Raw genomic sequence first — 17,808 nt, 5'->3', positions numbered from 1 at the left:
CAAGTAGCTGGAACTACAGGCGCGCGCTACCACGCCCGGCTAATTTTTTTATTATTGTAGAGATGAGGTCTCGCCAAGTTGCCCAGGCGGGTCTCAAGCCCACAGTCTCAGGCAATTCACTCACCTCAGCCTCCCAAAGCACGGGATTACAGGCTGAGCCACTGAGCCCGGCTTGTGTCTTTATATTTAAAGAAGGTTTCTTTTAGACAGCATATTTTTCTATTCAATCTGACAATCTTTGACATTTAGCTGGGGGTGTTTACACCATCTATACTTAATGTGATTGTTGATAGGACTAGGTTTATATATATATATATATATATATATATATATATAAACATATATATAAGCCATATATACAAAAACCATCTTGCTATTTGTTTTTTATGTTTGTCTCATTTGTCCTTTATTATATTTTTCCCCTTCTTCTGCCCTATTTTGATTTGAGTACTTTTTCATTTAATTTTATCTCATTTATTGGCAAACTCTTTATTGTATTATCTTAGTGTTTGTTTTAGGGTTTATAGTATACATCTTAAACTTACCACAGTCTACCTTCAAGTGATATTATAGTACTTAACATACAGTATATGAAACTTATAATGGTATATTCCATTTCATTCCTCTTAGTGTTTGTGCTATTGTTACCCATTTTACTTCTACGTGTCCTATAAATCTCACAGTAAGTTATTATTTTTCATTTGTAATCATTCATGTGCATGTCACAGTTCTCCTTCCAGACTATAAACTACTTGAAAACGAGATTCACATCTGTCAGTGTTGGCATTTAATAGATGTTCAGAGCATGTTTTTTTTCTTTTTTCAGTGAATGCTAAAGAGAATGAGGGAAGTAGTGGCAAAATGGCTCTGTTGCTTACCAAGGTGAAGCCCCGGACTGGCCCTGCCAATGTAGAAATACACAATGGCAGCAACACCCATGTTAGCCAGGGTATAGACCCACTGGATCACAAACATGATGAGAAGGGATGCAACAGCCTATGGAAACAGAGTGGAAAAGGCAAGTCACTTAATGATTTTCCACACGGTAAGCAAGCTGTAAGACCTTAAGAAACAATCATCTCATTCAATTTTTAATTGCTTTATTTATTTGTTTTGCATTTGGATCTCACTCTGTCACCCAGGCTGGAGTGCAGTGGCACACGCATGCTCACAATAGCCTCAATTTCCTGGGCTCAGGAGATCCTTCTATCTTAACCTCCCGAGTAGCTGTGACTACAGATGCGTCACCATACTTGGTTAATTTTTTTTTTGTAGGGATGAGGTCTCGCTATGTTACTTAGGCTGATCTTGAACTCCTGGGCTCAGGCAATCCTCCTACCTTGGCCTCCCAAAGTACTGAAATGACAGGCATGAGCCACCACGCCTGGCCCCTCTCATCAATTTCTGATCACCGTAAAAGTAATAATAATAATAATTTATATTAATAATAATAATAATTTAAAAGTAGATCGTTGATTAAAATAAGTGGTTCATTAAACGTAATCTTTTTTTTTTTTTGAGTTGGAGTCCCACTCTGTAGCCCAGACTGGAGTGCAGTGGCCGCTCCTGGCCACTGCAGCCTCGACCTGTTGGGTTCTGGTGATCCTTCTGCCTCAGCCTTCCAAGTAGCTGGAACTACAGGCGCTTGCTACCACACCCAGCTATTTTTTTTTTTTATTGTAGAGATGAGGTTTCACCAAGTTGCCCAGGCAGATCTCGAACCCACGGACTCAGGCAATCCACTCACCTCAGCCTCCCAAAGGGCGGGATTACAGGCTGAGCCACCGAGCCCGGCTCATTAAATGTAATCTTGCCAAATGTAGTCTCATCTAAATTCTAATACAAAAGGCAATTAAATCATATGCTCCTAATTAAGTCCTCCCTCTCTCCTTCCCCCCACCCAAGAACACACATGTCTCCATCTGAATTACGTCCCAAGGATAATTGATATCAAGATGAAGTTACTTACCCCCAACAGAGAGACCCAGGGGTTGCACATGTGGGTGTAGAAAGAAGTTGGTCTCCTCTGGACATCTTGCTCCTGGAGCCTGAACTTGGGGAAGAAATCTGAAAAATAAATTAGTGAAATCCTTGGCTACCAACTTGCTACCAAACACTCCTCTGTCTTTATAAACTACTATCCATAAACGCCTCTTCTCCAGTTTTGTAACTTAGCCTAAAAGACAACTCTTAGCACTCACTGGCTCTTGGAGAAGAGAGAAAGAAGGGTCTATATAGGCTTCCACAAGAAAGGATCTGAGCCGGGCTCGGTGGCTCAGCCTGTAATCCCTCGCTTGGGGAGGTTGAGGTGACTGGATTGCCTAAGCCCACGGGTTCAAGACCCACCTGGGCAACTTGGTGAGACCTCATCTCTACAATAAATAAAAAATTAGCCAGGTGTGGTAGCACGCGCCTGTAGTTCCAGCTGCTTGGAAGGCTGAGGCGGAAGGATCGCCGGAGCCCAGCAGGGCGAGGCTGCGGTGGCCGGGAGCGGCCACTACACTCCAGTCTGGATTACAGAGTGAGACTCCAACTCAAAAAAAAAAAGAAAGGATCTGAGAAAGAAAGAGAAGGAAGGGGCAGAACAAAGAGGGAAGAGCCTTTAAAACCTACTGCCCATCTGTCTAGATCCGTCATCTGAGGGAACTGAGGAGTTTAGCTCTCTCCTCTTTTTCAGATGTGAAGGGATAAAGTGGGGAAACTGGACATCTGGTATTCCGGCTCCCAAATGTGACCACCCACTGGGACTGCCTGGCCAGACTGGCTTTGTTTTTTCTTTTTTTTGAGATGGAGTATCACTCTGTTGCCCAGACTGGAGTCCAGTGGCCGCTCCCGACCACCGCAGCCTCGACCTGCTGGGCTCCAGTGATCCTTCTGCCTCAGCCTTCCAAGTAGCTGTAACTACAGGTGCGCGCTACCACACCCGGCTAATTTTTTGATTTATTGTAGAGATGAGGTCTCACCAAGTTGCCCAGGCGGGTCTTGAACCCGCGGGTCCAGTCAATCCACTCATCTCAGCCTCCCAAGTTTTTTCTTTTTTTTTGAGTCGGGGTCTCACTCTATCACTCAGGCTGGAGTCCAGTGACACAATCATGGCTCACCACAGCCTCCACTTCCTGGGCTCAGGTGATCCTTCGGCCTCAGTCTCCCAAGTAGCTGGGACTACAGGTACATGGCATCATGTCCAGCTAATTTTTTGACTTTTTGTAGGGATGAGGTCTCGCTATGTTGCCTAGGTTAGTCTCGAACTCCTGGGTTCAAGCAATCCTCCCGCCTCGGCCTCCCAAAGTGCTGGGATTACAAGTGTGAGCCACTGCACCTGACCCACATGAGCTTTTATATAATGAGGGGTGGTCTTTGCTACGCTCTGACTCTGAAGGTGAACTCAGGTGAGCCCAGTTGCAGGTATAGACTGGAAACTGATGAAGAAGAGAGATGGAGGGAGAATAACTCCTCCGACTCACTCCTTCCTCTGGAAGTTGAGGTGGCTGAGGGTAAAGCCAGTCTGGCCATAAACGAATGCATGGTCCTGCCTTGTCCTCCATGGGTTTCAGGCACATTGGAGCTTTTCAGAGCTGTGCCATGTTCTGTTCAGCTCTGCCTTCCTCGTTTACAGCTGGTTCCTGAAACGCTCAATTTAACCATGAAAATGCATAGACTGTTTCACAATATGGCCTAATCACTATGAACACCACAACAGTGATTTGAACAAATGATATGTCGGATTCACTTTGCTGTATGTTTATGCTTCATTTTGATTCTAAACCTTCAGACGTTCTCAGTCTCCAGTGTGTAACTCAGGAAATTGCTAGCTCTCTAACTAGCCCTCTCTGTATTCTCCAACATACTTCTGCTTCAGCCGACTGCCCTGACGGTGCCATCTCCTCTGCCCAGCCCTTCTCTCTTCACTATGTGTCCAAATCCTGTCTCATACACCAGTGTTCTTCCCTACTGAAACCACACCTAGTGTGGGTCCCTGGAATCTAGCTGGGATCCACTTCTCATGGATCCCAAGCCCTTTGCTTGTCAAATTCTCATTTATTCCTCAGGTCTCAGCTCAGCTATCATTTCCTCACAGAAATCAGTTCCATGACAAAATCTCCATTTATTCCCTCATACCATTATTATTTGCTTATGATCTGTTTCCTTTCCTTCATAGCACTTGCCATTATTTGTAGTTGTACACTTAAGTACATGTTTCTTCTATACCCACTGAATTATATGCTTCCTGGGGGCAGGGTCCACATCTGTCTTAAACCTAGGGATTGGCATGTAGTGGGGGTATTCCTAGACCAAGTCTTCCACACTCTCTGGTCACTGTGGCTTTATGACCTATCCCCTTGGAAGGACAGGACTATTTCACACTCTACCCTTTATCATTATAGTCCTTTGCCCACTTACCATTCTACATTCTCTTGTTAAAGATTTCACCCTATGGTTCACCATCTCCCTCTCTCTTACCACCCCATCATCATTCCTGGTGACAACATGGTGACTTTTACATAAACAACTCACCCAATGACCTGCTCTCTTGGTTCTTTGAAATCCTCACTCCAACAATCTTTTCTTTCATTCACCTCAACTTAGCCACGCTTGAAGGGTGTCATTATCAGTATACTTACACCTCCTAAATTATGTTTTAAACAATGTACTCTCAGCCCATAATCTTCTTTTAAAAAACAAAATTGAGTTCATTTGCTCTGCTGTTCCTCATTCCAACGATTCTTAGTCTACAGAGGGACTTTTAGATAATTTGCACTAGTATGTTTCTGCTTTCCATCACCTGCCTCCTGTTTTCACCACCCTACTTTTCCATGGCCCAAGCCCACCAGAGCTCCCTCGAGCGTACATGTGCCTCCACATTTCAGTATTCTCAGCAGCCTCATACCTAGGCAACTCATTCTCCCACTCTCTGACATAACAAATTTGCAGCTGCTCCTCTCCAAAGAGAACCTTCGTCACCGAATCTGCCAACTCATTTGCATCTGTACCCTCTATCGGGCCTTCCCTCCCTTTACAGTGGAGGGATGGTGCCTGCTCCAAGCTAAGGCCCATTCCCCCACATGTGCCCTGGATTCCATCCCCTCTGGCCTGTTCAAGGACTTTGCTTTCACATCATCAATTTTTCTGTCCCCTGCTGAATCGTTCCTATCAAATACAAATACACTGTGTCATTTCTTCCTCCTACATACTCTCTAGACACTACTCCTCCTAGACGCTCTCTAATTATTGTTCTATTTCTTTGTCTCCCTTGTAGCAAAGCTACTCAAAAGAATGGTCTACGCTGTCTCTATGTCCCATTATTTCTTCAACTCACTCTTAAGATTGTATATACCCTTCCACTAAAATAACTCCTATTGAAGTTGCCAGTGATTCAAATATTTCCAAATTTGATGGTCAATTCTTCGTCCTCCTTCCACTTGACCTTTCAGATAACATCTGACACACGTGATCACTTCCTCTTTCCTGATACACTTTCTTCTCTCAGATGCCTCACTCTCCTGATTCTTCCTTTATCTCACTGCCCAATCTTTCTCAGTCTCCTTTTGCTGGCTCGCCTCCTCCTTCTAACCCAAATGCAGTGGAGTATCCCAACAGTCAGTCCTCAGTACCCTTCTTTTTTCCATTTATACTCACTCCTAAGAGATCTCATCTGGTCTTCTGGCTTTAGGACTTCTTTTTGTTTTTTTAGTTTGGGTCTCACTCTGGCACCCAGGCTGGATTGCAGTGGCATGCTCACATTCACCAAAGCCTCGACCTGCTGGGATCAGGCGATCCTTCTGCCTCAGTCTTCCAAGTAACTGGAACTACAGGCATGCACCAGCACGCTCAGCTAATTTTTTGGTTTATTGTAGAGATGAGGTCTCACCAAGTTGCCCAGGCTGGTCTTGAACCCCTGGACTCAGGCAATCCTCTCACCTCAGCCTCCCAAAGTGCTGTCATTACTGGTTTGAGCCACTGCGCCTGGCTTAAGACTTCTAATGTACTGATGATTCTGGTTTACCTCATCCTTGACCACTCCCATGAAGTTAAACTGTAAATACCTCATTGTCTTCTCAATATCTCCCCTTAGAGGGCTAATAAGCACTTCAAACTTAACATAGTTAAAACAGAAATCTGTTCTCTCCAAGTCTTCTTCATCTGAGTAACTGTCACTGCCATTTATGTAAACAACTAAGATTCATCCTGATCTCTCTCTCTCTCTTTCTCAATCTCTCTCTTTCTCTCTCAGCTACGTCTGTTCCACCAGTAAATCCTATTGAGTCTACCATCAAAACATATTCTGAATATGATCACTGCTTACCACCTCCATTGCTCTCATCCTCTTCCATTCTGGGGTACTTTCATCTAGTTACTGCTGTGGGTCCTGGGGTAGAGACGGCAGCTATAGTACACTCCCAGAATTTTTCGCAGTCAGGTGTGGTCATGTGATCAAGTTCTCACCAACAGAATGTGAACACAAGTGACGGGGTGCCACATCTGGGCCTTTTAGAGAATGTGAGTCTCTTCTCTGTGGGCTTTCTCCTTCCTTTGCCTGAAATCTGGTAACTCAGTCTTGACTTTGCATGTGACAAGGTCCTAAGAGATGATGAAGTCATGCAAATGGAAGGAGCCTGGCTCCTTGAATCAATACAAGGAAGAGAGCTTCTTGCTGAGTTGGAACACCCTTCCTGGACTGTTTATGCAAGTGAGAAATATATTTCTATTGCATTTGAGCCACTACATCTTTGGCTACTTGTTATAGAGTTTAGCCTACTATAATTAATATGCCTCCAAATTGGCCTTGGCTCCCTCACTTACCTCTATACAATTCATTTCTCTAAAAGTCAGTGATCTTCTTAAAGCCTCCGACCACATCTCAACCCTAGCTAGAACCTTCAGAGCCTTCTATCACACTCACAATGACTTGTCTGGCCCTACATGGCACTATCCCCCACTTTTCTCACTGGACCCCTTTTCCACCTCTCCCCCTTGGCTCACTGCTCCCCAGTCACTGCTGGGCCTGTACTGTTCTTAGAACTTGCCAGTCCATTTTTCCGCCTGGACCTTCATATATGCCATCCCCTCTACCTGGACTCTTCTTTCACCTCCCTGCATGGCTCACAGTTTCATACAATTCAGTTCTCCATTCAAATTTCTCTACCCAGCAAGACCTTCCTGATGAACCCGTCTGAAAAGGTGCACCTTCCTCCCTGCCCTGTTCTCTATCTAATTACCCTGCTTTCTTATGCTTTATAATACGTAACACTTATTGGCATCAGAATATATATTTGCTTGTTTATTATGGATCTGCTCCTAGTATAATGTAAGTTCTATGACAGCAAACACCTATGTCTATCCAGGATGTTTCCACAGCACTTAGTGCCTGGAATGTAGGATTCCATGTGGTTCCAAACATGTGGTTGAACAAATGAACAAACCATCCTTCCCCTTGAGAAGCTTTCATCCTCTCAACATCTATTTGTCTTCATCATGTGCTTCCGACTATTATTCTCATCTTTTTGTACATCTATACCCGGAGGGCAAGATGTGAAGCACCAGGCATTTAGAAGTTTATGTGTATATAGGAAGTGCTCCATAAAAGTCTCATTAATTGTGGATTAAAAGAAAGTCTGCTAAGATGTATAACTGATTTGAATGGATGGCTCTTTAATTTTTTTTCCAAAAAGGGGAAATTCTAGTATGATTGCCATTAATTAAATTGTATGATTTTAACAAGCCCATTTCATGATTCGTTTTTTTCCAATCACAGGCCCCTTGGTTATTAAGAAGGAACACTATTGGTTAAAACTTATATTATATTGGTTAAAAACTTATATTTTTGCCTCTCTGAGATTTGTCAAATATTAAGTTCACCTTTTCACAACACTTGATCTTGTACAACCTCAATTATACCGAACCCAAAGGGAACTGCGTGTGTGTGTGTGTGTGTGTGTGTGTGTGTGTGTGTGTGTATTTTGAGGAACTTGAGGAAAAGTAGTAGGAAGAGGTTTGCCTTCCAGCACAATGCAGTTTTTATACATCAGCAATGTAAGGGAGAATTTGTGCAAGGACGTTCAGTGACGTTGAATAGGTATGACGATAGAAGATCATTATTCATACTTCTGAATAGCATAGTTTCCAAACCTTCCCAGAGTGACTAAAGGAATTTTTTTCTCTTGTCTAGAATTTTGCTGGAAGATACAAGTCTTACAAACTTAGGTGGGACAATGTCTCATGCTAGAAATACTAGAGAGTAATAACTGGGAAGTCTAGTCTTAAAACAAACAAAATCTTGCAGCATGCATGTTAATAATATAAAAAATAATAAAATAACATATAATATTAAATTGACTTTTAAAATCTAGTGATATATCTGACAAGTTCTATGTTCACAAAACTCATGCAGATATAAACATTTCAAGCATGAAGGGGGAAGAACCAATTATGTCAATTTTTTAAATCATGAATTTAAGTAATTTTATAGAAATTACTTAAAATGAACATTAAACCCTCTCTGAAAATCCTCTTCATGCCTTTATCAAATAAATAACATAGTTCTTTTTTTTTTTTTTTTTTTTTGGAGTTGGAGTCTCACTCTGTCACCCAGACTGGAGTACAGTGGCCGCTCCCGGCCACTGCAGCCTCGACCTGCTGGGCTCTGGCGATCTTCCACCTCAGCCTTCCAAGTAGCTGGAACTACAGGCACCCGCTACCATGCCCGGCTCATTTTTGATTTATTGTAGAGATGAGGTCTCGCCGAGTTGCCTAGGCGGGTCTCGAACCTGCGGGCTCAGGCAATCCACTCACCTCAGCCTCCCAAAGCGTGAGATTACAGGCTGAGCCACCAAGCCTGGCTGACACATAGTTCTAATCTAGCATGCACAGACCAAGAATGTGTATTGCCACAGTCCACACAGAATCATGTTTCAAGTCCATGTGGTATTTTATCATGCTGATACTACAAGTTGCTTAACTACTTCCCAAATGCTGAACATACATTTCTAATTTACCAGTAGCACAAACAATGAAGCTATGACAATCTTGCATACATTTTTTGGTTTGCTGTTTGGTTTTGGGTTGTTCCTTTGATATGAAATTCCCCCAAGTAGATTTACTAAATTAGGATAATTAAAATAGTTTTATATTTCTTGTTATACTTTGAAAGGTCATTCTCCAGAAAGAATGAACCAGAGGGACGTCCAAGCTATGGCAGTGTGAAGAGGCCAGTGAATCTTCTCCACAAAAAACAAGTATAAAATTAGATTAAATAGTCAAAAACAGTCACTTTGGAGCTCCAGAAATGTACCAAAAGGAGACAGTAAGTTGAGAAGTGTTTTTATTTTTCAAAAACTGCTGGAGCTGAGGGAAAGAACAGTGAGAGTTTGTGGCCTTCTTGCCTGGGTTGCTTCCATCCCACCTCGGTTCTTACCAGGAGGGGCTGGTCAGAAATCAGCAGCTACCAGCAGAGCAAACTTATTGTGGCTTTATAAGTGAAGTTCGGTGAGCACAGGAGGAAGATGAATAGGGAAGATCCTCAGCTTTGCTGACCTGAGGGTACAGACCCAGCTAGGGTGAGCGGCAGACCAGCAGAAATGGAATGGGACAGACCCTGGAGATGAAAGAGCCATAGAGAGACTAGCTAACCTTCTCACCATTCCCTGGATGACAAGAAACCTATGCCCCTGCCTGGGAAGACCTGAGAAAGGCTGGCAAAAAAGTAAAAGCCAGGGGAGACTGAGACTGGAGAGCTAACTGGCTGCAACCTTGATTGTTCTTCCCAAGCGACACACGGATCCCAAGCCCCACAAGCCACATACAGAGCAGAGGCCTTATGGGCTATGCAGACACAGGGGTAACCTCCTAGAAAGCCAGGCTAAAAAAAAAAAAGATAAAAATAAAAAAGCTGACCAAAGACATACAACACCACAGGGAGACAGAATCCACAGTTAAAATCCAGGCAATTTTCTAAAATAAACAAAATAAACAAAAACTCAGAAATATACATCAGCATCAAGAGTTGCTATGCTTTTATCCAAACTGTCCAGTTTTCAACCAAAAATAAGAAGACTTGCAAAGAAACAGGAAACTGTGACCCATTTTCAGGAAGAAAAAAAAATCAGTCAAAAAAAAACTAAGTAGACTTCAAAGCAGCTATTATAAATATGTTCCAAGAATTAAAGAAAAATATAAGGTCAATAATAAGGAAATAGTATGACAATGACTTTAAAAATAGGAAAAATAGAGAAATACAAACTATTCAAAAACTATTTAAAAAAGAACAAAATGAAAATTCTACAGTTAAAAAGCACAATGACAGAAATGAAAATGATAGGCTCAACAGCAGATCTGAGATGGCAGAAGAAAGAATCAATGAACTTGAAGACAGAAATTATCGAACGTGAAGGACAGAGCAGAAAAGGCGAAAGAAAAAAAAGAGAGCCTCAGAAACCTGTGGGACAATGTCAAGTGTACCAAGTGGGTAATAGGAGTCCCATAGGGACAGGAGAAATAGAAAGGGCTGTGTCAGGCATGATGGCGCACACCTGTAATCCCAGTGCTTTGGGAGGCTGAGGTGAGAGGATTGCTTGAGTCCAGGAGTTTGAGACCAGCCTGGGCAACATACTGAGACCTCATCTCTACAAAAATAAAAGTATTAGCCAGGCGTGGTGGCATGTGCCTGTAGTCCCAGCTACTCAGGAGGCTGAGGCAGAAGGATCACCTGAGCCCAGGAGGTTGAGAGTACGGTGAGCTGTGATCATGCCACTGCACTCCACCCTGGGCAACAGAGTCTGATCTGATTAAAAAAAAAAAAAGGCAGAAAAAAATACTGAAAGAAATAATACTCCCAAATTTCCCATTTGATTTAAAAAAAAAAAAAAACAAAACGACTTTAATCAACAGATCCAGGAAGAATTAATTAATTGATGCTGTCTCCAGCAATGTGTACATATGAGTAATTATGATCTACTATTTTTTATTTAAATTTTTATAACCTAATAGATACACAATGATACCTTAAAGGTGGCTTAATTTGTGTTCATTTAAGCAACACCATGGCCTAGTTCACAACAGATAACAGCCAGCAGCATATACATTGCATAGTGGTAAAGAGCACAGGTTCTACAGTCAGACAGACCTGGGTTCAAATTCTAACTGTCTCATATCCTGAGCAAGTGTTTAATTTCTCTAAGCCTCCATTTTATCATCTGTAAAAAGATATAACACTGGTTAACTTTGGACTTCAGTGAAATAATCCACACTAAGTGCTTATCTTAGGGCCAGGAACACAGGACATGTTCAATAAATGCTGGCTATTTTTAGCTACTAATAATATATAACACTTAACAACAGAAGTTCATCTGTTGAATGGACATAATTGAGTCTGGGCATGGGATGGGACAGACCCTGCCCATCATTTTTCAAATGTAAACTGTATATTCATCCTTTCCTAACCTCTTTTTAGTAAAATCTGGATTTTGACCTTCCTGTTTTTAAAAATAATATGCTTTGGAAGGTATGCTTTTATCAGTTGTGTTTGTCAGAATAATTGTTTCCTTCTGTGACACTGTGTTGTACAAATGTTTTCTATTTCTATTTAATCAGATCCTTTGTGTCTTTGATGATGTCTGTGATAGTCAGAAATATCTCTCTTGCACAGCTGTGATAAACAAGGAACTCGTGTGTATATAGGGCATAAAATACAGCCCCACATTAATTTTTTTTTTTTTTTAGTTGGAGTCTCATTCTGTTGCCCAGGCTGGAGTGCAGTGGCCGCTCCCGCCCATCGCAGCCTCGACCCGCTGGGTTCCGGCGATCCTTCCGCCTCAACCTTCTGACTAGACAGAATTACAGGCATGCGCTATCACACCCGGCTGATTTTTTGATTTATTGTAGAGATGAGGTCTCGCCAAGTTGCCCAGGTGGGTCTCGAACCCGCCGGCTCAGGCAATCCCCTCATCTTAGCCTCCCAAAGCGCTGGGATTGCAGGCTGAGACACCGAGCCCGGCTAGGATCTAGGACTTTAGATGGGAAGGATTAGATCTTGGCAAAGGTTTTAAAGAGAGATACAATGAAAGCTTTATTCTAGAAAGATCATTCAGTGGGCAGCATGGGATGAGGGAGAGTCTGGAGGCAGGAGACTGGTTTGGAGACTCGGCAAGAGTCCAGGTGCAAGTTGGCGAGGGTCTTCACCAAGGTAAAGACAGCGAGGAGAGCCGGGTGTGGTGGCTCATGCCTGTAATCCCAGCACTTTGGGAGGCCGAGGTGAGAGGATGGCCTGAGCTCTCAGGTTCGAGACCAGCCTGGGAAACGTGGTGAGACCTCATCTCTACAATAAATCAAAAAATTAATTGGGCATGGTGGTGTGTGCCTGTAACTCCAGCTACTTGGAAGGCTGAGGGAGAAGGATTGCCTGAGCCCAGCAGGTCGAGGCTGTAGTGGATGTAACCGTGCCACTGCACTCCGGCCTGGGCGACAGAGTGAGACTCCAACTCAAAAAAAAAAAAAAAAAAAAAAAAAAAAAGACAGCGAGAGGGGGAGAGAGGGAAGAGGCAATAATAGCTGTGGTATTTCTAAGACAGGGCCCTTGGCTAGCAACAACGTCATTGGCTAAATGTTGCACATTGACCACATGTCTCTCCTGAAAACCCACTGAGAAGACAGAAAAGAGATTAACCAGAAAAAAATCCAAGAACACAAAGAGAATGAGAGAGGAAAAGTAAAAACAAGACCTGGAAGATGGAAAGGTGACAGAGGTGACAGACTGAGCAGAGCAAAGGAGGATGAACTCTAGGCCTATAGAGAGGGTACTGATAAAGAGCAACCCAATTAACTCTGGTAGATGCCAGCACAGGTCAGCACCAGAAGAACCAAATCTCATAAAGGCATAAAGTACCAGGAGGGAGGCGATGGCAAGTCTACCTGTGCTGTATGCCAAGATCCTTTTCTCTGTCCATGCAGCCAAGTAACAACCCCCTCCCAAGGGTGCTTTCCTCTGAAGAAATCAAACTAGAAAATGCCCACATCAGGCACAGCAAAGAGTGGGGGGATGGAATTTGAAGCAAGGGAATTAAATGAACACCTACATCCTAAAGAGTGAGACCCCCAATTCTCTTGTATCACATAGCTGCTCGCCAAGTTGCCCAGGCCGAGGTGAGTGGATTGCCTGAGCCCGCGGGTTCGAGACCCGCCTGGGCAACTTGGCGTGACCTCATCTCCACAATAAATCAAAAATCAGCCGGGCGTGGTAGCATGTGCCTGTAGTTCCGGCTACTTGGAAGGTTGAGGCGGAAGGATCACCAGAGCACAGCAGGTCGAGGCTGCGGTGGCCAGGAGCAGCCACTGCACTCCAGTCTGGGCGACAGAGTGAGACTCTAACTCAAAAAATAAAAATAAAATGAAATAAATATAGAAAAGAAAAGGTTAGCTTACTCCCCCATCATTCTATTGTGAGGTGCCCCAATCCACAAACCCTGCCCATGTACACAGATCTTCTTAAAATTTATTTTTATTTTTTTGTAGGGATACGGTCTCACTATTTTGCCCAGGCTGGTCTCGAACTCCTGAACTCAAACAATCCTCCGCTTCAGCTTCCCAAAGTGCTGGGATTATAGGCATGAGCCATCGTGTCTGACCTGCACACAGATCTTCTAAACAGCTTTTTAGTACTTCACTTTAAGTACAGAAAAAAAATCAAAAGATCAACAGACATTTTAGTAAAGGCCTCCAAGATAAGAGAGAAAGAGACCAAATCAGAGAGAAAAGAATATACAGAAAACAGGAACAATGAAAGAACAGAAAAATACTGAAAAATATTTCTAGGGAAAGGGTAAGTAATATTGTCAGAGGGATAAGATAAGCCATTATAGGCCGGGCTCGGCGTCTCAGCCTGTAATCCCAGCACTTTGGGAGGCCGAGTCAAGAGGACTGCCTGAGCCCACAGGTTCAAGAGCCACCTGGGTAACTTGGCAAGACCTCGCCTCTACAATAAATCAAAAATTATCCGGGCGTGGTAGCGCGTGCCTGTAATTACAGTTACTTGGAGCCCAGCAGGTCGAGGCTGTGGTGGCTGGGAGTGTGCCACTGTCCTCCAGGCTAGGTGACAGAGTGAGACTCCCCCCCCAAAAAAAGTAAGCAATTATACTCATAAAACAAGAATGGATGATGTTCAAATTGAGAAAAAAGAAAGACAGATAAATCAGGTTACAAGCAAGAGCTCTTGGAAATTAACAATAGGATAACTGTGGCACAGACTGATAGTTGCGACCCTACCTCCCTCTTTTTGGAACACAAACAAAAAAGCACCATAATTTTACATGAAATAGCAATATGACCATCTTAAAAAAACACTTCTGGCAGGGTTTGGCCGCTCAGCTTGTAATCCCAGCACTTTGGGAGGCTGAATTGAATGGATTGCCTGAGTCCACAAGTTTGAGACCAGCCCGGGTACCTTGGCAAGACCTTGTCTCTACAATAAATCAAAAATTAACTGAGCACAGTAGAGCACCTGTTATTCCAGCTACTTGGAAGGCTGAGGCAGAAAGATCGCCTAGCCCAGCAGGTTGATGCTGGCGTGGCCATGAGCGTGCCACGGCACTCCAGGCCTGGGAGAGGGAGTCAGACTCCAACTCAAAAAAAACAAAACAAAAACACTTCCCTGCATCCCTTACAGCCCATTGTAATCACATGACTACATTCCAGCTGATGAAATATGAGAAATGTGGAATGGGACTTTGGGAGACTGTTTTTTCTACTGCCTGGAAGATGAGTGTAACAGCAAGCCTCCAACAGCCACATCTTGGGTCACAGGGCAATGTGCTAAGGATGGTCAAGAAAAGGACAGATAGCTGGGCTCAGTGGCTCAGCCTGTAATCCCGCGCCATGGGAGGCTGAGGTGAGTGGATTGCCTGAGCCCTTGGGTTCGAGACCCGCCTTAGGCAACTTGGTGAAACGTGAGACCTCATCTCTACAATAAATAAAAAAATTAGCTGGGCGTGGTAGCATGTGCCTGTAGTTCCAGCTACTTGGAAGGCTGAGGCGGAAGGATCGCTGGAGCCCAGCAGGTCGAGGCTGCGGTGGCCGGGAGTGGCCACTGCACTCTAGTCTGGGCAACAGAGTGAGACTCCGACTCAAAAAAAAAAGAAGAAAAAAGAAAAAGAAAATGACAGATGGTCACTTGGGACCACGCAGCTGCCATGGCAGCCCTGAACTGCATGCCTCTGACTCCTTTTGTACAAGCTATATCAAGTCCCTCTTATTTTGTGATTTTGTTATTTGCAATCACACGTAATCATAACTGACACAGCATCCAACATTTTTAAAAAGTCTTTAGAAGAGTTGAGAGATAAAGTCCATGAAATATCTCAGAAAGGATAACAAAACAACAAATAAATTAGCAACAGGAGAGAAAAATAAAAGAAAATTAGAGAACCGTTTAAGAAGATATAAAACAGAGATAATGGAGCTGAGATGGAGGGATGAGGGGGTGGTAGGGAATTATCAGAGAACAACTCTAGAGGAGCAAGGATTTGGTGAATAAACAACACAACAGAAAACACCTGTAATTGCCTGATGAGGGTGCGGCTGACTTGACCTGGCTGTGTCTGTGCCACAGTGTCCCTGGGGATAATGAAAGATAGAAGATTCACATGTTCACTTGTGGAACCCTCACCTGCCAAGAGAAAAGCAAAGGTAGGTACCTAAACATAAAGAAAGCTGGAAAAGATAGTGTCTAAAATAGTTAAAAGCTAAGAATAAAGAAAATGTGAGAGATATCAACATGATGGATGATGGGGAGAGAGGTCCCAAAAGATATGTGAACACGTCTTGTTCTCGGGAGACCAGAAGTATTAAGAACACAGCAGGGTAAATAAACACAAGTGTCTTTTGAACAAATGATGATAACATGTCATGAACTACATTGTAAGATTTTTCCAACCTTCTACAGCTAAGGTCAACAACAAAAAGCCCAGGACTGAAGGGCAAGAGAGTCTCTGGAATAAAATGTAAACTAAGTAGCCAATATGATGGCTGCAAAAACAAAATATGCTAAAAATTGCCAGACAGGAAAAAGCAAGATCAGATGATATTCTAGGGACCTAAGGACGAGGCATTAGCACAGCGAATTTCTCAACACGGAAAAGTAAGCTCACTAAAAGGGAGAAGGCAATAAGACAAAATCACAAGGAAAATTATTTTCAACTTAGAGTTTTATAGTCAGCCAAACTATAAATCAAGTGTGAGTTTAAAAATTTTCAGAACAGCAAGAACTCAAAAAAATATATTTCTCATTTATTTTTTCTTTAGACGCTACTGGAGTATTTCAGCAAAACAAACTAATAAGTCACCAAGAAGAGAAAGACGTGTACCAGTCAGAATCTACTCCTGGCTGATTTGATCATAAAGGATTTATAGGAAAGCTGTTGGACCCCCATTGGTAGACATGTAAAATGGTGCAGTTGCTCTAGAAAAGGGTATGGGGTTCCCACCAAAATTAAAAAAGTAAAATTACCCTATGAGCCAGCAATTTTATTTCTGGGTGTATACCCAAAAAGAATCAAAAGCAAAGTCTCCAAGAGATGTTTGTATACCCATGTTCACAGCAGCCTTATTCATAATAGCTGAAACATGGAAGCAACCCAACTATCCACTGAATGAATAGAAGCAAAATACACAAACACAATGGAATATATACACACAATGCATTACTATTCAGCCTTCAAAAGGAAGGAAATTCTGACATATGCTACAACATGGATGAACATTATGCTAAATGAAATATGCCAGTCACCAAAAAATGGATACTGTATGATTATAATTATACGAGACACATAGAGTAGTCAAATTCATAGAGACAGAAAGCAAAATGGTGGTCGCCAGGGCTGAGGAGAGGGGGATTGAGGAGTTATTGTTTAATGGGTACAGAGTTCCACTTTTACAAGAAGAAAAGAGTTATGGAGAAGAACTCCATACGGTCTTAATGATTGTACAACATTAAGAATATATTTAATAACACTAAACTGTACCTTTAAAAATTGGTAAGATAGCAATTTATGTGTTATGTGTATTTTCCCACAGTAAGAAAGGATATTGGACTTCTGAAAATGGCTGGAAAGTCTAGAGAATCAGATCAGGGCTATGTAGCCGAGGTAATAGTCAAAATTATGTGTCAGAGCAGTCTAGTGGGAACACCACTGTAGAAACACTGTAGTCTACCCATTGACCCAGAAGCCCTGGACACTGAAACCAGTAATGCAGTCATTATTCAACTACCATCATGCTTCCAGAAAGTTCCTCAAAGTCTCTATTTCTTCAGATTTCCAGTTCCCAATTCCAAGTATGTGGAGGGCACAGACACAGCAGAGCCTTGGTTTTGTACCTGAACTCTGGTTATGGGAGAGATCAGGAAAACTGAGTATCTGACATTTTCATTTTTGAACATAAAAGGCTTGCTTTGCTTCCCACCAAGATTCATAACATTGGAAACTCTACAAATGTTAGAAGGTAATTCATTGCTGGGCAAGCAACAACAACAACAACAACAAAAAGACAAAAGTCTGCTACAATATTGTATCCAAGAACTTGTTTTCTGAATCTGACACAGAAAGGTGGTAAAGGTTTTTTTTTTTTTTTATTTTTTGAGTTGGAGTCTCACTCTGTCGCCCAGACTGGAGTGCAGTGGCCACTCCTGGCCACCACAGCCTCGACCTGCTGGGCTCCGGCGATCCTTCCGCCTCAGCCTTCCAAGTAGCTGGAACTACAGGCACACGCTACCATGCCCGGCTCATTTTTGATTTATTGTAGAGATGAGGTCTCGCCAAGTGCCCG

General features: G+C 42.8%; 1 protein-coding gene across 1 annotated transcript in view; it reads right to left on the bottom strand.

Annotated features, from left to right (window-relative positions):
- SLC12A8 (solute carrier family 12 member 8) overlaps nt 1-17,808 on the bottom strand; it is a 145,016-nt gene that overhangs the window by 7,819 nt on the left and 119,389 nt on the right. Inside the window, exons 12-14 of the mRNA XM_021706352.1 lie at nt 9,010-9,045; nt 1,970-2,095; nt 879-996 (exon numbers count right to left, since the gene is read on the bottom strand). Coding sequence (XP_021562027.1) covers nt 879-996; nt 1,970-2,095; nt 9,010-9,045 — 280 coding nt within the window. The remainder of the gene's footprint in view (nt 1-878; nt 997-1,969; nt 2,096-9,009; nt 9,046-17,808) is intronic.

This window comes from Carlito syrichta, unplaced genomic scaffold (genome assembly GCF_000164805.1).
Source record: "Carlito syrichta isolate Samal-C Ts95f unplaced genomic scaffold, Tarsius_syrichta-2.0.1 Scaffold315477, whole genome shotgun sequence".
Taxonomy (NCBI): domain Eukaryota; kingdom Metazoa; phylum Chordata; class Mammalia; order Primates; family Tarsiidae; genus Carlito; species Carlito syrichta.
This window is presented reverse-complemented; position numbering and strand designations above follow the sequence as displayed.